Source organism: Nothobranchius furzeri, chromosome 2 (genome assembly GCF_043380555.1).
Source record: "Nothobranchius furzeri strain GRZ-AD chromosome 2, NfurGRZ-RIMD1, whole genome shotgun sequence".
Lineage (NCBI taxonomy): Eukaryota > Metazoa > Chordata > Actinopteri > Cyprinodontiformes > Nothobranchiidae > Nothobranchius > Nothobranchius furzeri.
The window spans coordinates 92,824,882-92,847,360 of record NC_091742.1 but is presented as its reverse complement, the minus strand read 5'-3'; the positions used below and the strand labels follow the sequence as shown (position 1 = coordinate 92,847,360).

The window sequence follows — 22,479 nt, the reverse complement described above, 5'->3', positions numbered from 1 at the left end:
AACAAGCAAGTACGGGGGGGTGGTTGTGTCATCCGTCTCACTTTTGATTTGCCAGTGACAGACCGCGAGGGTAACTTTAACCGTGCAGAGATGAAGAGGCGGCGAAAATTTTATATCAAGTTTAAAGAGAACGTGCTGATTATGCTGCAGAACACTGGGGAGCAATAGGGGTTGTATGAACTATTCAACCTCACTATAGTGACTTTTTATGCCTGTCATCGACTAGTCGCTGTCACGTGATAATGACTGGCAAGATGCAGCCCTCGGAAAGACAGCAGCCTGCTGTTTCAGAGCGTCGGTACTGACATGCGATCGTTCATGTCGGTTCATTTCCTTTAATGTTTTCTGTCTTTTATTTGAGCCTGATGTGTTTCGCTGCTGTGGAGCGGGGCGCATCACCTTGTCCTCCGGTGACGCACCGATCACTGGTGCGGCCGCCAAGCAGCAAGCACTCCGCTGATTTTGCGGTCGGTAGATCTCCATCCTGAGCACGGCCACAGTAACATTATCAAATCAGGTGTTGCCACCTCAAAAACTAATTTAACACGCAATCGTTCATGTCAGTTCATTTCCTTTAATGTTTTCTGTCTTTTATTTGCGCCTGATGCGTTTTGCTGCTGTTGAGCGGGGTACATCACCTTGTCCTCGACGCACCGATCACTGATGCGACCAGCGAGCACTCCACTGTTTTTGCCGTCGGTAGATCTTTTAGAACTGCAGTTCAAAGGTAACTCATAAGGTGAATTTATATGAACCCAGGTAGCAGTTTTACTTTAGGATTGAGAGGAGATGCAGGAAGATAATAAACAGACAGGACAGAAAAATAGTCAAATAAAAACAAGTTAGTTTATGTACCCGGTGGTTGCAACAAACAGACACCATTGAAGGTAATCAGAAGTGAGGAACAGAAAATGAAATAATTATTTTAATGTTTAGAGGAGCAGGAACTCCGAGAGGCTGCAGGCGCATCAGTGAGTTTGCGGCAGCTGTGCAGGGGGAGGGGGGAGAGAGCTGAAGCAGAAACTACCGTTGTTAAAAGAAATGTGTTTACTTTGAAAATGTGGGCGCAATTTTAATTGTCAACAACTCCAGCGAACCATTAGTTCATTTTGCTCAAATAGAAATTGAGGCCTGCCTCTAATACTGGCCCTCCTTCCAATAAAGGTCTGGAGCTTGATGAGCTTGAGTCAAATACAGACCCGGGCCTGTATAAAAGGATTTACGGTATTATTGTTTCTATTTGTACACCTGGTTTTTTTTTTTTGTCATGCTCAGAATTCAACAGTAATTATTGATTCTTAGGCAAGCCTGTAAGCTTCAATGGTTAAAGAAAACTTGTTTAAAAAAAAAGGTCTGCAGCCAGATGCTTTTGGAAAGAGGAACAAAAAACATTACGACAACTATTTTGTCTAAAAAAAACACCAGCGGAAGTTATGTATGAGAGCCAGGTGTGTTTTATTCTGCTCCAGCAGGTGGCGGTAGTGCACCTTTACGCTGGTCATTGACCACCGGAAAAAGCAGAAGCCGGAAGCTGCTAACAGAGCTAGCTTGTTGTTCTGGTGTGTGAGGAGAACATTTGAGGCTCTGCAGTAAAAATGTCTTCACTTCAGTCTCTGGGAGAGTTGATCAGCTAAAGCGACTAACTGCTGCTGCTGCAGAAATCTTCTCACCAGGCTGTGGAAACTTTCTTCTCCTCCTCAACAACTTGGTGGAGTTCTTTCCAGAACCAGAGAAGATATTCTGCGGTCTTCGTAACAACCGGAGCTCCAGAATCAGGTTGTGGGTGAGAAAAGCTTTTCTCTAGACTTCCTGCCCTCTGGATCTGCTGCTGTTCCTTTGGCCAGAACCAAAGCGTTGGATCTTTAATCTCCTGCGTTGTTCTGAAGCAGCATCTTAATCAGCTCTCCTGCTTTGTTTCTATTGCAGCTGTTAGCTAAACACGGCTAAAGAAAACCTGCTACCACTTCAGGATCATCCATCAGCTGGGACTGATTCATCGTGTGTTCTTCACCACCTGGACCTGGACAGCATGGACACAGGTACTGGTGGATGAATGAATATATTGTCAGTCTATTGTAACCCTGGCGTCAGATTAAGTTACCACTTATTCAAAATAATAATAATAAATAGGCCAGACTCTAGGTCCAACAGGATTACCTTACAAATTACCAGTGAGTGGGAAATGGAATAGCTGGATCCAAAGAATGAGCAAAAGAACACAGTTGCACCAGATTTGTAATTTTATATAGAAATATGAAAATAGAACAAAAAATACAGCAGCTGCAATAGACATATAATTAAACAATTAGGCCTTTCCCCCTATATCAGTAAACCTAGTCAGGTTGAGCTCAAAGTCAGTCTTCTATTTGGTCGTAGTCTAGTCAAAAAGAAAGTCTCCTCGGTCTTGTAAAACTCAGGTTCAGTGGTCTGAGTGGTTACCACTGGAATGTTGGCTCAGTATAGAAGAATGATGTTCTCCTGATCGGGATTCAGTTCAGTTCGGGCACAGGCTCGCCATCTCCATCCGGAGAGAATCCAGGACTCCAATCCACTTCAGTCCCGTACCGAGCATAAAAACCTAGCCTGCACAACAATAATGCAATTATTGTTTACAGCTAAATAAAATTCTCATCTCTTATTCTCACAGCTATAGCTTTTACAATCTTTTCTTTCTTCATCCTTCAAATTACCATAGTAACCATTTACATGCATGTACATTTCTTTTCTCAAAATACATTTTGGCAATACATGAAACAGTTTTTAACTCACGTAACTAATAGTTTGAATCTTTTTTTTTTCAGTTTTTAACCAGTTTTTTTTTAACAAGGCTTATGATTAGCATGTAACCATAGAGTAATACAAAAATTACACAATAACAATATGATAATCAACAAAATTGACATTTAAGATCCACAATATTCACATTCATTTGGAAAAATAAAACAAAAATAATTATTTGTTCCCTTCTGTTAGCAGTATTACCATTAACATCCATTAAAATGAACTCATGTGGCTGGCCAAAGTCAGTTAGCTTTAGTTAGCAGGTTGCTAGCAGAGCTTAGCGAGCATATGGCGTTAACTCACCAAGATGAGGTATTAGCGTGCTTGAAGCGCCAGCACAGCCACCTGGTCTCTCTAGCGTGGGCTCCACACAACCCACTATAACACATAACCTAAATTAGCCGTCTAGAAAACTGAAATACTCTTAAACTTCTGTTCTGTATAGCGACTCACCCAATAAAAGGTATAGACGGCTCGACTCAATCTTCTATTTCTCTCTCCTTTTAACTTCTCCGTGTCCCTAAATAAAAGAGACAGACCATCACACTGCAGCCACCGTCACTCACCCCGCCCCCTCCCCAAGACCGGATCTCCCGGCATCACAACACTCGGTTGGACTGAGCGCTTCCAGGAGAAACAATAATGAAATTATGAAAATAATAACGCATGTTTGGAGGAGCGTCTGCTGATCCTCTCTCTCTCTCGCTCTCAGTCGCTGATCGAGCGAGCGGAGCGGAGCGCACCGCGCGACAACCCGCTCAATTAACATAATTTACATCCCAAATCCAACAGAACCGGTCAGGCTGATTCGGTTCCGGTTCGGTCTCAGGTTACAACTCTAGCACTCAGTCCTGCAGTACCACATTAAGGTGGAGGTAAATGTGGAGGACGCTCACTCTGACAGATTTGGATGGTGCGCTGGTGCCGCCGTTAACAAACAAAACTACATTCCACTATAATCAATTATGGCGTACTCTTCTACGATGCAGAATCGTTTATGTCCGCATCCCGATGCATCGATTATTTGATTATTTTCCTCAGATCGACTCGCTTCAGATGTATCTCTAATCTGCAGGTAAAGTCGGCTACAAAGCTGTAGTCAAAGTAGCTGAGGGGGGTCAGAAATGTCGCCAGATTTGTCGCCAGGAGCTATTTTGAAAAAATAAATAAATAAATAAAGTCGTTAAGGGGGTCTGAAAAGTCGTTAGAAATGGCGACAAAGTCGCTAAGTTGGCAACACTGCAAGCTGCAAAAACGCTCATTGCTCGCTCCCGCGGTGCACACAAACACAAGCTGCACGCGCACCAGGCGCTGGTATTCTAACAGAGCCAATAAAGCTCTGATATCAGAATGAGAGTTAACGTGATGAGCGGAACCAGGACCCAAATTCCCGGTGGGCCGATCTGAGGTCGGTGTTTTTAGTCGTCTCTTAGTTTTTTTTCGGGCCGGTGTTCAGTCATGACGCTCTGCTGATCACCTGCTGATGAGAGGATTTCTCCTGTCAGTGGAACAGGTGAGCTGCTGAACAAGCGTTAGTTCCTAGAAACACTTTCTATGCCCAGACTGTAGTGACCTGTTATTTATCATTTTATAATTAATATTAAGTGAATGCACTAAACCCACAAATGATAGAAGATTAAATATTATTAATCATATTACTATCAAATGTAAATAAGTATAACAGATAACTAATCTTAATGAAATAATTATATTAATAATTTTTATTTTAATGATTATATTTCATTTCTAAGGTTTGGATGTCTGTGAACATTACAGAATATTCAGACTGGTGTAAAGAACCTGATATTATTAATAACAGGTCATGATCTAAAGCTGGTGTGAGGTATAAAACTCTGCCCTGGGCCTAAAGCCCTGCAGATAGATTTAGTTTCTATAAACACCAACAACAAATAAACAACAGCAGCTGGATTCTACTTTGTTCCTTAAATTGAGTCACGTAGTTTTGCAAGTTCTGCAGCTCACACGTTCACCAGGGAGCTCTGGCAGCTGATTGGTTCTTTTGGTACCTAGTGCAGTTCTGGTGCTGAGCAGCATGGATGCATCAGTGGATTTCACTGTAGTCTGTGTTCATAATGGATTAAGAAAGGACAGGAAAACATTGTTAACTCAAATATATCATTATAATGAACATGTATAGATACTTTATCATACATGCCTACCAGCCTGTAACTCTACTTTCCCCCCAAAATGCACCAGACTGATGCGTTTAAATATAAAATGTCCAAAAATTTTATTTCTGGGGGGCATGCCCCCGACCCCCTTAGAGTACTTTAATTATCATCTTTTGTACCTCAAAGAAATCTCAACACTCACACTTTTAAACACTGTGTGTGTGAACGGGTTATTCCAAGTTTTTCAGAAACAACAATACTGACCTTAAAACCAATCAACACCCGAATAGTGACTGTGTGTAAACAATGTGAGGCCCCCCCCCCCCCCCCCCACACACACACACACAATAATTTTCAGTCAGGTGAGAATTTTTTGCTTCAATCCCTGATCAAGAGTTAAACTACGAGCAAACTACTGAATTGGCTGACTGAGTGGAGGTGGTTCATAGATGTCGCAACCATTATGTCAGAAGGGAATGCCCCTCGCACTTTTTAAAAGTATGCATTTGGAACACACACACACACACACACACATTTAGTTCACCTTTTGCTCTTTTGATTGTTCTCAAAGAAATCCATTCTACTTGATTCATTAGAAATGACTCCGTCTGCTGAAGTCCGTTCCACGTTTTCCTGGTTGCTCTGCTGCACGCATGGTGGACGTGACCGACATGGTTGTCAACAAAGTTAGAAAATAAACAACCGAACGAACCAAAGTGAAACTACAGGCTTGTCGAAGCTGGAGGAGGAGTCAGTGCCATTACTATCCCATAATAAGCAGTGTCCATGTCTGATCCCTCCACAGACATGGGGACATCAGGACATTTCTCACAAAGAAGCATAAAATAAGTAAAACTGTCCAGAATGAATGCTGACAGATGCTTCTGGTTAGAACTCGGTTTGCCCGCGGGTGATCTGGGTGAGGCCACAGAACTTGCAAAGACTCTCAAAAGGTCTGGAAAACGACCGGTTCGGCTGGCTCCGGTGAAGTGGAGACGGTCATACTGGGAAGTTTCGGTAATGGAAACACACCAGTTAGTGCCTGGCTGGTTTATAAAAGACACCCGTTCCTCCTTTTGGTGTGAGGATGCCAGCTGGTCCTGTTCCACTGCAGATAGCTCATCAGTACTTAATACAAGTTGTTTATTGTGTATCTACGTTGGTGTTAGTTTGGGATGTTCTGATCATACCAGCAACACCTGTGTGAACCCTGTGTGCAGCACTTGGGGTTCTTCCCCTTTTCCTTCATGCTGTGCAGGACAGCAGCAACAATGTAAAACAACATATAAAACTATGAATGCAGTGCTTTCACCAGTTACAAAACTATTTTCCTCTGCGTCTGCTGACTTGTGTAACCAAATCCTGCAGTTTTTCCTAAATAAGATTAGTGTAATCAGAGCTCAGATTCACCAAACCAACCATGTTCCTGATTCAGTCATTCCCCCTCATGTGCAACTTCAAAGCTTTCAGCCCATCTCTCTGCCCTATCTAGAAAAAACTGTTGCTGCCATGAAACCGTCTGGCTCCCCAGACGATGTTATCCCACCTCGTCTCCTGAAAGAGGTTTTTCCTTTCATTAGCCATAATGTGCTAGACATCTTAAACAGTAGCTTGACATTGGCTGAAGTTCCTTCTGCCTTTAAACACGCCGTTCTTCAGCCAATCTTGAAAAAACCTGGTCTCGACCCCACTGATTACTCTAATCTCCGACCAATTTCCAAATTACCGTTTTTATCTAAGGTCCTTGAGAAAATAGTGTATGAACAGATGCTGACACATCTAAATGACAATCAGGTAATGGACATTTTTCAGTCTGGTTTCAGAAAACAGCACAGCACTGAAACTGCTCATGTTCGGGTGTTTAATGACATTTTTCTCGCTTTAGATTCAGGTTTCCATGTGGTTCTGCTACTTTTGGATCTATCAGCAGCATTTGACACGATCGATCATAACATCTTGATCACCAGACTTCAGACTTGGGCTGGCATTTCTGGTTCAGCCCTAGATTGGTTCAGGTCATACTTTTATAACAGGTCCGCTAGAGTCATGTTGGACGGCTGTTCATCCGAGTCACAACCACTCCGTTGGGGTGTCCCACAAGGTTCAATTCTCGGCCCGTTACTATTTAACCTCTATATACTGCCCTTAGGAGCCATTTTCAGAAGGCACGCTGTCTCATACCATCTTTACGCTGATGACTGTCAGATCTACTTTTCATTCAAGCCAACTCAATCAATGCAAGTTCTGTCTGATTGTATCGATAATGTTAAGCTTTGGCTTGCTGATAACTTCCTCCATCTGAATGACTCCAAAACAGAAGTAATCGTTTTTAATCCTCACAGCATCCCGGCTACTCATCAACCTGACCTCAACTATCTCTCACCTAATGTCTCCACTGTAATTTCCAACCTTGGAGTTAAAATAGACCAGGCTCTGAAGATGGATGCTCAGGTCAATAACACAGTTAAATCATGTTTTTACCACCTCAGGCGTATCTCTAAACTTAAGCACATCCTGAGTGTCCGTCTTCTCAAATCAGTAGTCCACACTTTCATCACTTCACGGCTGGATTACTCCAACTCCTGCTTATACGGCATCAGTAAAGCAGCTCAATCTAGACTTCAGCTAGTCCAAAATTCAGCAGCTAGGTTCCTGACTGGAGTTGACAGAAGACAGCACATTACACCAATTCTAAAATCTCTCCACTGGTTGCCCGTTCATCTCAGGATCAATTTCAAAATCATGCTTCTCACTTATAAATCCCTGAACAGTCAAGCTCCTCCATATCTGTGTCAACTCGTCCATTACTACAATCCGCCTCGTGCTCTCAGGTCTGAGGATAAGCTCCTCCTAGCTCTTCCAAACGCACGTCTGAAAAGCCGTGGAGAAAGGGCTTTCTCTGTCTGTGCTCCCAAGCTGTGGAATGCATTACCACTACTAGTGAGGCAAGCACCAACAATTAGCATTTTTAAATCTCGCATGAAAACTCACTACTTCAACCTTGCATATAATACATAGTCATGGACCACTTTCGACATCTGCATTCTTTCTACAATAGAATGCACTATAATTAACATCTGTATTACTGTGGTTCTTTCATATGTTTTTATCTGTTGTTTCACATTCCTTTTGTGTTTTTAGTGTTTCACGACTGTTAGTTCTAGTATTTTCTTGTTTTCATTTTTTCTTATAAACTATGCTTTAAATGTCATTCGGAACGTGTTAATTAACTGTAATCTTTTAATGTACAGCGCCTTGTCTGGTTGTAATGCCATGTTGAATGCGCTTTATAAATAAAATGGTATGGTATGGTAACATGTCCGCCTAACTTTAACTCCGTCTGCGAGAGTGATGTAAGCTTTGAGTCCTGCAATGAACAGCTTCAGCTCCTGGGGAAGCTGATTACAGCTGGTTTAATACGACGTAAAGAACAAAGTCTGGGTGGAGTGAGGTGAGTTTCCAGGGATGGCTGCAGAGATAAACACCTCCCAGTCAGACGCAGCTACGCTCACCAACACCCGTCTGTATGAGCGTCAGAAGGCTCAGCTAATAACCGGACCATAAGGAAGTTCATGATGCTGGAAGAGCAGCCTTTCTCTGTGGTGGAAGAAGAACCAAGTTTATTCATACAGCACGTGTCCCAGACCGAGGTCACGAAAGGAATCACAATAAAACGCTGAAAAATAATACAATGAGTAGAAAACAACAGGCTCCGCCCACTGCTCAGTCACTAAGTAACCCACTAGTAATAATAATAATAAATCTCCCAAAATGCTAATTAGTAAGATTCCTTTGCTTTGTAGTGCTCTAGCCTGCTGAGAGCTTAAAAGTGAAAGGTTGTTACTGACAGCAGCTACATCTAAGTGTTTATTCATTTTCCTTTTGACTGAATAGTTGCTGATTTTATCTTGGAGACGTTTCTCCTCACATAAGCTTCAGATCTAAAGCTTGGGTTGTGAGTAGGAGGCTTAGAAGTTCTGGTCAGAAACAAACACGCTGATTGTGATGGAAGTTTTTATTGTTCCTAAAGTAGAAATCTGTTTTTATCTAAATGAAGTTCATGTTCTTGTTCCTTTTTCCCACATCATGTAGCCAGTATCACTCATGGTGTAAATATAAAGGTATGGTGGTCTGTAACATCATGTGTCTGTGTTTCCTACAGATGTTCCACAGCTGGTGCTGGTTAAAGAAGAAGCTCCTGAAGAACAGAGTGCTGGTGTGGACCAGCAGGACCCAGAACACCTCCACATAAAGGAGGAACAGGAGGAGCTCTGGACCAGTCTGGAGGGAGAGCATCTCTGTTTGAAGGAGGACACTGAAGCTGTCGGGTTTCCTGTTACTGCTGTTTCTATAAAGAGTGAGGATGATGAAGAGAAACCTCTGGTCTCACAGCTTCATCAGCAGCAAATAGAAGACAGAGATGTTCCAACCAGCAGCTCAGCTGACCAGATGGCAGCAGAAACTGGTGGAGGAGCAGGAACTAGCAGGAACCCAGATCTGACCCCTCATGAACAAACATCTGATTCTTCAGAGACTGAAGTTAGTGGAGATGATGATGATGATGATGATGATGATGGTGTGAATCTGGACTCTGAGCTGTCAGACTCTGGGTCTGAAACTGGAGATGAAGATGATGACTGGAATGAGAGCAGGTCTTCTGAGTCAGATGGTAAGTCTGTCAACAAGTTCTTCACAAGTGGTCTCTCCAGAGACACGTGAGGGAGACAAGTCATCCAGCAATAAGGTCTTCAGGCTGTTTGGTTCATAAGAAATGTGTTAGAGTGAAGCAACATGTAGACTCGTGCAGGAAAGTCCAGAAGAAACCTAAATCATTTAGTCATGATGAGTGTGGAGAAAGGTTTCTGCTCTCAGAGTTTATTTATAATAAAGATAAGACTGTCTGTGTGTGTGTGTGTGTGTGTTTTCAGGCATAGAATAATACATTCAGTTAATAATAAACATAACATTTCCATAATATAATCCCTCCTGTTTATCCGAATAGGAAAACCAAACAAAAAGAAAACAAGAACAAATAAAGTAATCAAAACCTCTCGATTCACTGCGCTTCTCTCTCCAGCTGCTCTCAGTCTGGCTTTTCAACTGTTTGTGCAGACCTCTTAATCAGCTGATGTGCACCAGCTGCCCTGTGGGGAGCAGCAGCAGGCCAAAGGGTTCCAGATAATGGCTCCCTCTGGTGGGGGAGTTTAGCTGGATCATGGGGTTCACCTCACAGGATGAACAGAGGGAGATGAACTCATCAGCCCAAATACAGGGGGCTGTAACATGAGTGTGAAATAGTCTCATAAAATGTTTAAAAATATATGATGATCCCTAATCATTTTTGTCAGGCATATTTTTCCGTTTCTCTGAGCAGAGACTGTCTAAACGTCATGGTAGAAAATAGTTTGCATTTAGCAAAAAATCATGTTGATGAGTTTATTTTAATTATTCCAACAAGAAGTATGTAAATGCCAGAGCAGGTCACTACAAACCCCACAGACGGGAGGGGGGCATTGTAGTTGTCACCTTTTTCCACACCCCGAGTTTGCAGGTATGTTACCACCAGCGTAATTAGCAGTCTTACTGTATTTACGCTTATCCTTAGCCAGCAGTTTCAGGTAGGATTTAATGTCGCCCGCTCTGGCCCCAGGTAAACATTTGACTATGGTTGCTGGAGTCTCTGCCACGTTTCTGACTATGGAGCTGCCAATTACCAGAGTTGGGTTGTCAATGGGTGCATCACTGAGTGGCCCCAGCAGGGTCTAAAAAAATCCAGTCACAATCTATTTTTATCTGTCAACGTTTACTGCAGTTACGTTAATCACTTCAGACAAAAAGTTGGGTTGGGCATCGTTTGAATTTGAACGATTTCCCTGTTTCGATTCCAGTTCCTAACGATTCCTGATTCTTTCAAGGTCAAAAACATTACTTTTTTCAAATGAGCCAACTAACCACAGGTCCTACTTGGACTTGAATTTTAATTCTATGAACAATAACATCACCTTTGTTTAGACTAAAACGTTTTCAAAAGAGAAACTAAAGAAAGACCGTCAGTGTGTTTATTTCTGACCATAACTCACAGCCTTCTACTCACAACCAATGTGAAGAAGCCTCTAGGATGAGAAGAAAAACGTCTTCAAGATAACCAGAAATGTCCAGCTCTTTTTATATTAAAGCTCAGGATGATCATGTCCAGGATGACAGAGAATCTTCACCTAATGCAGGAAATGTGAGCAGAAGTGGAAGAAATCTAGGTCACAGCCCTCATTTGAAGACATGAGGTCTGCATGGTGTTCCTATTAAATGGCTGTAAAAAAAGGCTAAATCCGCGTTTTTATCTGATATTATTAGCTCTAATGAGCATAACCTAAGAGTGCTATTTTCTACCGTGGATGAGATTTGACATCCTTCATGTGCAGGTGGACTTAAAGTCTCTTCGGCTACTGCTGAGAGGTTTCTGACATAATTTATAGGCAAAACTGAAACTATTCAAGCTCAAATTCCCCAGCAATTTAGTTTTATTGAAGAAATCTGTTTTGATTCAACTATTTTAAATTCTTTTGACTCTGTATCCCCAGACATGTTGGATGAAATTGTTGGAAGGATGAAACCATCCAGCTCTGCACTCGACATCATTCCATCCTCTATTGTTAAAAATGTTTGGCCAGCTATTTCAAATATGGTTCATAATGTAATTAACTCTAGTCTGCAGTGTGGGCAAGTTCCAAAGAGTCTGAAAAGAGCTGTAATCAAACCCCTTCTTAAGAAACCCGGTCTTGATGTCTCGGTATTATCCAATCATCGACCTATTTCTACGCTGCTATTTCTTTCTAAGGTTCTTGAGAAAGTCGTTTTTAAGCTATTGTCCGACCATTTAGATAATAACAAATTTAAGAAGTTTTTCAATCAGCTTTTAGAACAAAGCAGAGTACTGAAACTGCACTTGTGAGAGTGTTCAATGATATTTACCAATATACTGATGTGGGTGACAGTCTTTCATTACTCTTAGATTTGACCGCTGCTTTTGATACTCTTGATCATGTTATACTTCTCAATCGATTGGAGAATGTTTTTGGTCTCTGGTTTAGCGCTCTTCTGGATGAGTTCCTACCTGGCTGACAGGTATGTGACTGTTAAGATTGGTAGCTTCCGCTCAAGTGATGCTCCCCTGAAATATGGGGTCCCACTGGGCTCTGTAATAGGTCCTCTGCTTTTCAATTTATATTCGCTCCCTCTTGGGGCCATCTTTAGGAAATATGAGCTTGACTTTCATCTTTATGCTGACTGTCAGGTCTATGCTCCTGTTAAAGCTAAGGATTTAGCTCTGAGTTGTCTTCGTGAGGTTAATTGTGGATGGGTTGTAATGTTCTCCAGATTAATTAGTCTAAGACGGAGGTGATTATGTTTGCACCAAGTGGTGCTCCTGTAGTTACTCAGCCTCATATGATGAAAAGGATGTTGTGTCTAATTTGGGTGTTAAGAATGATTCTCAGCTTAAATTTGATGTTCAAGTCAATAATGTGGTTCAAGTATCCTTTTTTCACCTAAAGAATCTTTATAAGTCTTTTTGATGAGGAATCGTTTGGAGAAGCTTATTCATGCATTTGATGCATTTTGTTAAGACTACTGCAATAGTCTTTACTTGGGTGTTGATCATGGATGTATTGCTAGGCTGCAGCTAGTTCAAAATGCTGCAGCCCATCTTTAGACTGGCACTGGTCGATTTGATCATATCACTCCAGTTGTTGCCTCTCTGCATTGGATCCCAGTTCAGTTCTGTGTTCAATTTAAGATTTTGGTTCTGGCCTACAAATGTTTAAATGGCCTTGCTCCTAGCTCTTTATCTGGAATTCTAGTGCCATATGTCCCATCTTGTGGATTAACGTCAGCTGACCTTGTGAGCGGAACTAACTGTCATCACAAGCTGCTGATCGAGCAGCATGATGCTTATTATTATTTTATGGGTTACAGACGAGTGTTGATGCTCTGTGTTTTTATTTCTCTAGGCTCCACAGTAGCAGCGACGGATGGCTGGTTTGACCAGTTCTGAGAGGCATTAATCACAATTTGCAGATAGCGTTTTTTTCCTTCTACCAATCGCATAGTGATGTCTGGACTTATGGGCTCGACACACAGGAGGCGACAAACGACCGCGATCAGCGAAATTTGTCGCTGTCGCTTTTATTACCTGACACAAGGGAGGCGACCCGTGGCCAGCGGCAAAGCCGTCTACGCTTTCTGTTCCATGGTGAAATCGAAACTTCCGTTGTTTTGCTTGGCTGTGTCAGGTTGGAGGGAATTAAGGTTATTTAAGCGGTTCAGAGTTAATAAAGTGGTAGATATGATGTTTCACAAGGTGCTGCTAGAGTTATGTGAAATCTTACTTCTGATTTTACTATATTAAACATAATAATAATCAACTTCTCCTTCATGTTTGCTCGGAGGTGTACGGAGCATCCTGTCCGCTCATTGGTCAGTGAATGAAACCTCAGTTGATTGGTCCTCGTCTGAGCGACAACGATGAAAAGTTGAAAATATTTCAACTTTCTGGGGTCGCGTCGCTGGGTCGCCTGTGCACAACACGTGCGCAAAATTTCACATGCATGTTTTTTGCGTTTCGCTTGGTAGGAGGGAGACCAGCGATTATCGCTTTGTCTCGCATGTCTCATTGAAAATGAATGGAGGAGAGGCAATGTCGCCTCCCGTGTGTCGAGCCCATTAAAAGCAACTCATTAGATTCATAGTTATTTGTTAAAGTAATGCATTACCATAAATAGTAATGTGTTTAACATTATTTGTTATGTATATTACTGATTGCAAAACCCTCCAAGGTCTTTTGTCTTGTCCTTTTACTAAATATTTTTCTTTTATATATTTCTGCTTGGTTCACTGCAGTTTCAAGGAAGAGAGAGGAGACGGATGAGAAACCTCTGCTCTTACATTTCCACAATCATCAAATGAAAGACGGAGGTGTCCCAACCAGCAGCTTGGCTGGGCAGATGACAGCAAAAGTTGGTGGAGGAGCAGAAACTATCAAGAACCTAGATCTGGACCTTAATGAAAAGACATCCGATTCTTCAGAGATTGAAGTTAGTAGAGAAGATGAAGATGATGTGAATCTAGACTCTGAGCTTTCAGACTCTGGGCCTGAAATTGGAAACAGAGACCATGGCTGTAATGAGAACAAGTCTTCGGAGTCAGATATTAAGACAGTCAACAAATCATTTAGCTGCCCTGTGTGTGGTATACGGTTCCTCCACAAGTGGTCTCTTCAGGAACATGTGAGAGTGACAAGTCATTCAGCAGTAAAGTCTTCAGAGTGTTCGGTTAATACAAAATGTGTGAAAGAGAAGCAACATGGAGGCTCATGTAGAAAAGTCCAGAAACAACCGAAATCATTTAGTTGTGATGACTGTGGGAAAAGATTTAGACGAAAGTCCAAATTAACCCGTCATATGAAAGGCCACACCGGGGAGAAGCCTTTTGCCTGTGAGCTCTGTGGACAAAGATTAAGCCGTAAACGTAATTTAAACACACACATGAGAGTCCACACAGGAGAGAAGCCTTTTGCCTGTGAGCTCTGTGGATACAGATGTACCGAAAAGGCAAGTTTAAACATGCACATGAGAGTCCACACAGGAGAGAAGCCTTTTGCCTGTGAGCTCTGTGAGAAAAGATTTAGCCTTAAAAATAGTTTAAACAGACACATGAGAGTCCACACACGAGAGAAGCCTTTTGCCTGTGAGCTCTGTGAGAAAAGATTTAGCCATAAAAATAGTTTAAACACACACATGAGAGTCCACACAGGAGAGAAGCCTTTTGCCTGTGAGCTCTGTGAATACAGATGTTCCCAAAAGTCACATTTAAACAACCATATGAGAGTCCACACAGGAGATAAGCCTTTTGCCTGTGGGCTCTGTGCATACAGATGTGCCCAAAAGGCAAGTTTAAACTATCACATGAAAGTCCACACAGGAGAGAAGCCTTTTGCCTGTGAGCTTTGTGGATACAGATGTACCCTAAAGTCACATTTAAACGATCACATGAGAGTCCACACAGGAGAGAAGCCTTTTGCCTGTGAGCTCTGTGGATACAGATGTACCAAAAAGGCAAGTTTAAACACACACATGAGAGTCCACACAGGAGAGAAGCCTTTGCCTGTGAGCTGTGTGGACAAAGATTTAGCCGAAAGACAAATTTAAAGAGACATACGAGCATCCACACGAGGCTCGAGGGATATATTTAACAACAGTACTTCCAAATGTACTATTTAGTTTTTTTTTACAACCTTAATGTTAGTCTTGTACCTCTGCTCAACTATCATTGATCAAGTCCGTACTCGGCCCTTGAGCCACCTCTTCTTTTGATTTTCTTTTTCAAATCTCCTTTGTTTTTTAAACTCAGACCTTAACCAAACATTTGAGATGTTCATTTATGAATTCTGAATACAAAAAAAATATTACTTAAAGAGGTCCTTTCATGGATATAAGCTCAAAGAGTCAGAGTACCCGGCCCGGAGGGTTACCGGGGTCCCATCCTGGAGCCAGGCCTGGGGTTGGGGCCCGTGAGCGAGCGCCTGGTGGCCGGGCTTTCGCCCATGGGGCCCGCCCGGGCCCAGCCCGAACCGGATACATAGGCTCATTCAACTGTGGACCTACCACCTGCAGGAGGAACATGAAGGGTCCGGTGCAGTGTGGATTGGGTGGCAGAACAAGACCGGAGTCTTGGCGGTCCGATCCCCGGACAAGGAAACTGGTTTTTGGGACATGGAACGTCACCTCGCTGGCGGGGAAGGAGCAGGAGCTTGTGGCAGAGGTTGAGCGGTACTGGCTAGATATAGTCGGACTCACCTCGACACATAGTATTGGCTCTGGAACCCAAAGAGGGGTTGGACACTCTCCTTTGCTGGAGTTGCTCCAGGTGAGAGGCAGAGGGCTGGGGTTGGCTTTTTGTTAGCCCCAAGACTCTCTGCCTGTGTGTTGGGGTTTACCCCGGAGGACGAGAGGGTAGCTTCCCTGCGCCTTCGGGTCGGGAATGGGTTCCTGACTGTTGTTTGTGCTTATGGGCCAAATATCAGTTCAGAGTACCCACCTTTTCTGGGGTCCCTGGGACAAGTGCTAGATAGTGCTCCATCAGGGGACTCCATTGTCCTGCTGGGGGACTTCAATGCTCACGTGGGCAATGACAGCTTGACCTGGAGGGGTGTGATTGGGAGGAATGGCCTGCCTGATCTGAACTCGAGTGGTGTTTCCTCATTGGACTTCTGTGCAACACCATGTTCGAACATAAGGATGCCCGTCGGTACACTTGGTAACAGGGCAGCCTCGGTCACAGGTCGATGATAGACTTTGTAGTTGTATCATCTGACCTGCGGCCGTATGTTTTGGACACCCGAGTGAAGAGAGGAGCGGAGCTGTCAACTGATCACCACCTGGTTGTGGTGGTGTGAAAATTAACTTAAGATACTTAAATTAATAGCAAAAGTTTCTTTATAAAACAGAAGATTCAGTAAGATTCTTTTCATTCGATAAACTGGAAATGCAACCCTTTTCTGTGTTTCGTTTCAATAATGAGGCAAGTTTAAAAATGAAGACATTTATTACTAACAATTTTTAAACTGAAAATTTGAAGCGACAATTATAAAAATGATAATTCATGGATGGCAATTTTAATGACTTGGTTAAAAGCAAACCTGTGTTGGCTGGAGCTAAAATTGAGAATGATGAGTTTTGAATGCGTGAATGAAGTTCTCAGAAGGTTTCTTTCAGAGGGAATGGAAGGTGTTCTGGATGAAATGATGTTTTGTGGATAACTGAGTTATTTTGAGAGAAAACAGAATCAAACGCATTCTATCGTGTTCTACCTCACCCGAAACAGGGCCCCCTTTGCAGATCCGGACATCAGGAGGATGGTTTCATCCAAGGTGGCACTTCAGCTGGTAGGGTAGACGCAAGTGCTGATGGTCTGGTCCAGAGATGTCCTGGGTACACGGCTGTACGAAGCGTTTGGCAGATGCACGTTTCGTCTTTTAACTTAACTTCAGAAATCAAGGACTCTGGGAGAGTCTTTCGTTTCGCTCGTTAGTTTCGTTTGTCCTTTAGCCATTCTTGTCGGCATGACTAGAACAGCAGGTGAAGGTTCAAGGAGACGGCCATTCTCCTTTCCTCGTGGTGTTTGTTGAAGAACTGGTACTGAAATCTGTGAGGGTTAGTTTTTACCAAACTCTCTCAGAACACTCCCCCTCTCTCCGGAAGAAAGCTTGGTCATGCGTCAAAAAACATGTGATGCAGTTATTGTTTATCTGAACTCTGTTGGATGAACCGGGTGAAGGTCTTCTTTGCTGAACACATCTTTAATCATTATAATAATTATCATTATAATACCCAAAGCATAATAATCCATTTCATGTAATTAAAATACATTTATATCTGAACCAAGTGATCATGTATTAATGATTATTTAAACAGTATTAAAATCATAAGTTATTAATTGTTATTTAATTATTATAATCATGGCTTGAAGTGTCCTTCTTGGGACGGAACAGCAGATACTGGTGTTATGATCTTGAGCGGACATCTTGGCTCCTTGGGTTTTAATCTGTGGATACTGTTTGACCCAGCTTGACCCAGCTGGGCAAATGCGACCTTTGGCACAAATCAGAGAACATTCATCTCGCTACATGGTGGTGAGTTGGATCAGATGGCAGGGGAAGATGCCGCGTAGACCTGACAGACCCAAACGCATAGTGAGGGTCTGCTGGGAACGCCTGGCAGAAGAACCTGTCAAGACGGTCTTCAACTCCCACCTCCGGCAGAGCTTTGACCTCGTCCCGAGAGCAGTGGGGGACATTGACTCCGAGTGGGCCTTGTTCCACTCTGCGGTTCGGGGAGCCGTCAAGCTGAAGAAGGAGGCCTACAGGGCGTGGCTGGTCTGTGGGTCTCCGGAGGCAACAGACAGGTACCGGATAGCCAAGCGGGGTGCAGCAGTGGCAGCTGCCGAGGCAAAATCTCGGGCGTGGGAGAAGTTTGGTGAGGCCATGGAGAAAGACTATCGATCGGCTCCAAAGAGGTTCTGGCAAACTGTCCGGCGCCTCAGGAGAGGAAGGCAGCAACTCGCTCACACTGTTTACAGTGGGGATGGGGAGCTGCTGACGTCAACTGGGGCTATAGTCGGACGGTGGAAGGAATAATTTGAGGAGCTCCTCAATCCCACCTACGCACATTCCGAGGAGGAACCAGAGCCGGGAGACCTGGGGATGGACTGTCCAATCTCGGGGGCAGAAGTTGCTGAGATAGTCAAACAACTACACAGCGGCGGAGCCCCGGGGTCGGATGAGATTCGTCCTGGGTATCTCAAGGCTATGGATGTTGTAGGGCTGTCGTGGTTGACACGTCTCTGCAACATTGCGTGATCATCGGGGGCAGTTCCTGTGGAGTGGCAGACCGGGGTGGTGGTTCCCATCTTTCAGAAGGTTGACCTGAGGGTGTGTTCCAACTATAAGGGATCACACTCCTCAACCTCCCTGGAAAGGTCTGCTCCAAGGTACTGGAGAGGAGGGTCCGATCGATAGTTGAATCTCAGATTGAGGAGGAGCAATGTGGTTTTTGTCCTGGCCGTGGAACTGTGGACCAGCTCTATACCCTTGCAAGGGTGATGTAGGTGGCATGGGAGTTTGCCCAACCAATCCACATGTGTTTTGTGGATTCGGAGAAGGCTTATGACTGTGTCCCCAGGGGCATCCTGTGGGGGACGCTCCAGGAGTATGGGGTGGGTGGCTTTCTGTTAAGGGCCATTCAGTCCCTTTACCAGAGGAGCGTGAGTTTGGTCCGCATAGCCGGTAGTAAGTCGGACCTTTTCCCGGTGAGGGTTGGACTCCGCCAGGGCTGCCCTTTGTCACCGGTTCTGTTCATTACCTTTATGGACAGAATTTCTAGGCGCAGCCGTGGTGTGGAGTGTGTCGAGTTTGGTGGCAGGAGAATCTCGTCTCTGCTTTTTTGCGTATGGTGTGGTCCTCCTAGCTTCATCCAGCTCTGACCTTCAACTCTTGCTGGGTAGGTTCGCGGCCGAGTGTGAAGCGGCTGGGATGAGGATCAGCACCTCCAAATCTGACACCATGGTGCTCGACCGGAAAAGGGTGGCTTGCCAACTACTGGTCGGGGTAGAAGTCCTACCTCAAGTGGAGGAGTTTAAGTATCTCCGGGTTTTGTTCACGAGTGAGGGTAGGAGGGATCGGGAGATCGACAGGCGGATTGGTTCAGTGTCTGCAGTGATGCGAACTCTGAGCCGATCTGTTGTGGTGAAGAGGGAGCTGAGCCAGAAAGCCAGGCTCTCGATTTACCGGTCGATCTACGTGCCAATCCTCACCTATGGTCATGAGCTTTGGGTTGTGACCGAAAGAACGAGATCGCAGATACAAGCGGCCAAAATGAGTTTCCTCCGTAGGGTGCCCGGGCTCAGACTTAGAGATAGGGTGAGGAGCTCGGACATTCGGGAGGGACTCGGAGTAGAACCGCTGCTCCTCCGGATCGAAAGGAGTCAGTTGAGGTGTTTTGTGCATCTGGTCAGGATGCCTCATGGACGCCTCCCTGGGGAGGTGTTTCGGGCATGTCCTGCTGGCAGGAGGCCCCCGGGTCGACCCAGGACACGTTGGAGAGGTTACATCTCCAATCTAGTCCGGGAACGCCTTGGGGTCCTGCCGGAGGAGCTGTTGGAGATGGCCGGGGAGAGGACGGTCTGGAGCTCCCTAGTTGGGATGCTGCCCCAGCGACCCGGACCCGGATAAGCGGAGGAAGACGACAACGATTAAGAAAAAACCTTTATACCCTCCTGTATTTAAGAAACAGACTAGATAACAGGCACATGATGGTTGTAGTACATAACCCACTGCAATTTAAAGCTGTTAGATACCGGTGGCGTCTGCTTTAAACAGTTTATCTGTATTTAAAGTAATAGCATACAATGTTGTAATAACTGCAGCTGAAAAAGAATGTTGTTTTATTCATTTGGTGCCCCTAAGAAGAAATTCCACCTTAAAGGCTGTGGAGAGACAGCTGGGACTGTTGTCAAGAAGTCATAAATTACAAGGCGACTCTGTGGAGACTCCCATTCTCCTACAATAGCATTTTGCTATTCTAAGCAGGCTTAGGAATGTGCCTGTACCAGAGTTGTTAGAGATGCTGTTGCAGAGTTATAAGCAGTGGACAGATGCCAGAAAGACAGAACCACTTTTGGGCTGCATGGTTCTCCACCGGTGTACCGATGCTTGTATTAACATGGACTAGATTGTAATACAGTAATCCCTCGTTTATCGCGGTAGATGCGTTCCGGACCTGGCCGCGATAGGTGAAAATCCGCGAAGTAGGGAGTCCCAGCATGCCCCTCGCTGGGATTCCCTCCACGTCGCACCTACGTCACAAACCGCGGCTATAAACGGAAGTCGCCTTTCCAGCTCACCTCTCAGTCATCGTTTCTTCAGATTCATGATAAGAGTTTCCAACCTACCGATCAATCCAACGAACTATCAGCTCATAGTAAGTTATATTACTTACTTCTGGAAAGCCCGGCATTTCCGTGTCACTTCGTTGACGCTCGAACGCTCGTGGGTTTCCTAGATCAGCCGGCGTTTCACCGACGCTCTCACTTCCGCGTCTGTGAAACCACGCTCCCTACAAGCTCAACTCCCGAATCCAGCCGCCCTGTCTGACATACAGTACTATATTGAATTATCGTATGATCACATTCTCTTTTTGTGGGTAAAACTCAAGAAAAAAATTTTTTTACTTGGTTTTTTTAGTTTTATTACAAAAAGTGCATTTTATGATGAAATTGATGAAAAAAAACAAGAATTTCTTGATATTTCGCATAGAAAAATACCGCAAATCATTGAAAAATACCGCGAATCTGCGAATTCCCCCTGAAAAATGCTCCAAAGAAAAAATCCGCGAAGCAGCGAATCCGCGATGAACGAACCGCGAAGTAGCGAGGGATTACTGTAAACCGATTATCATTTTTAACTCAAACTTTGCCATGATTGAGTCATAGCACTCCAAGAAACAGCTCAGCATGAAAATTAACCACATTCCCTTTATTTCTGATGACACAACTAAGCACTGCTGGTGGACATTTAATCACAGACACTTAGCACTTCTGCATGCGTTCTGTATTTAGTGTGAACGAGGCTTCATGCCCTCTCTCAGTAGTGCAGCATCGTGCGGTTGTCCTGTTCTAATTCTTTTCATGTAGTTGTGGTTTAGGCATTTTTTTTGCCATTATCACTGATAAAAGCTGTGGGTTTATTCATTTGTGAATTAATTAAGCAATACAGATCACAGTCCAATGTTTTTGTTTTGTTTTGTTTTTGAGTAAGGTTCAGCAAATGCTGTCGAATCACTGATAGCCTTCATCTGGGAAATGAAAGATGAACTGTTTCCAAGTACCGCTGTAATGTGCTTGCATACCACTAGGCAGAAGAAAAAAATATTTGTATTTAGCATCTCTCAAGATAAGCTCACAAGGTGCTTTATAAGAATGACAAAACTAAAAAAAAAAAAAAGACGAACAAAGACTATAATAATATACAAAAAATGGGAAATTTTTAGACTAAAAATGAATCCTGAAAAAGACGGACCTGACAGAGCCAGTAGTGTGAAAAAAAGCTACTGAGGAAGAGTCATGAACAATGTGTGTTTAGATGGTAAATGACAGAGTTCAGAGCGGTTCTGGTTCAGTCCGCTGTTGGATCATCAACACTTGACAGGAGACATGATCGTCTTTTATACAGAATGTCTCGTGTCTTCATCTGTCTAGGGTTGTTATGATGGTTTAATTTTTGAGTCATATGAACATTAAAGGTTCTCTGCAGACCTGTTAGAGTGTCCTCCATCATTCAGGTGTTATGAGTGTGTTCTGTTCTTCTGTTCCAGAATGATTTGTAGTCGGTCAGATGATTTCCTCATCAGGTTGCAGCTTTCACGTCATTTCTTGTTGATTCTTGATCTTCAGTCTCTCCCTGTTCAGATCAGAACCCATCAAATGTCAAATCAATCAATTTTTATTTATATAGCGCCATCCACCAACCTTGCGGGGGCCCAAGGCGCTGAACACGACAGAATAAAATCACAAAAGAGCAATAAGGATAATAAAAACAACATTAAAACAAATAGATAAAAAGGTCATAATACAAGCAATTAAGATAAAAACCCATCACAGAAAACCAGACGATAAAAACGAGTCTTCTCTTAAAAACCTGCAGCGATGGTGCCGGTCGAATAATGAGCGGCAGCTCATTCCAGAGAGACAGACGTGTGTTTCTCTGTAAGTGGGTCACTCTGAACATCAGAGCCTGATTTCTTCTATCGTAGATTATGTTAGATGTTTGTAGCAATTAAAACATTAATTATGACCAATAAGATGTGATATTCCATACAAATATGAAACATCAATCTGATCTTTCAATGTTTAATCAGAAGATTCTAGGGTTCTGTGCTTATTCAGGGACCATAAACACACTTCGTATTAATTCAGACAGAGTCAGTATATAGTTTATAAAATGAATTTAATCATGTTT

General features: G+C 43.5%; 1 protein-coding gene across 1 annotated transcript; it reads left to right on the top strand.

Moving 5' to 3' along the window:
- The first annotated feature begins 1,533 nt into the window (after positions 1–1,533).
- LOC129156788 (gastrula zinc finger protein XlCGF57.1-like) lies at positions 1,534–21,475 on the top strand. Its single transcript, XM_070548231.1, has 4 exons — positions 1,534–1,783; positions 1,927–2,039; positions 9,076–9,582; positions 13,809–21,475. The coding sequence occupies exons 2-4, from the start codon at positions 2,030–2,032 to the stop codon at positions 15,113–15,115; spliced, it is 1,824 nt and encodes a 607-aa protein (XP_070404332.1). The 5' UTR covers positions 1,534–1,783; positions 1,927–2,029; the 3' UTR covers positions 15,116–21,475.
- Positions 21,476–22,479: the final 1,004 nt, after the last annotated feature.

Excerpts from the sequence above, each read along its gene's own strand:
- LOC129156788 (XM_070548231.1), top strand. Across the intron at positions 9,583-13,808 it reads CAGGTCTTCTGAGTCAGATG|TTTCAAGGAAGAGAGAGGAG; the intron begins GTAAGTCTGTCA and ends GGTTCACTGCAG.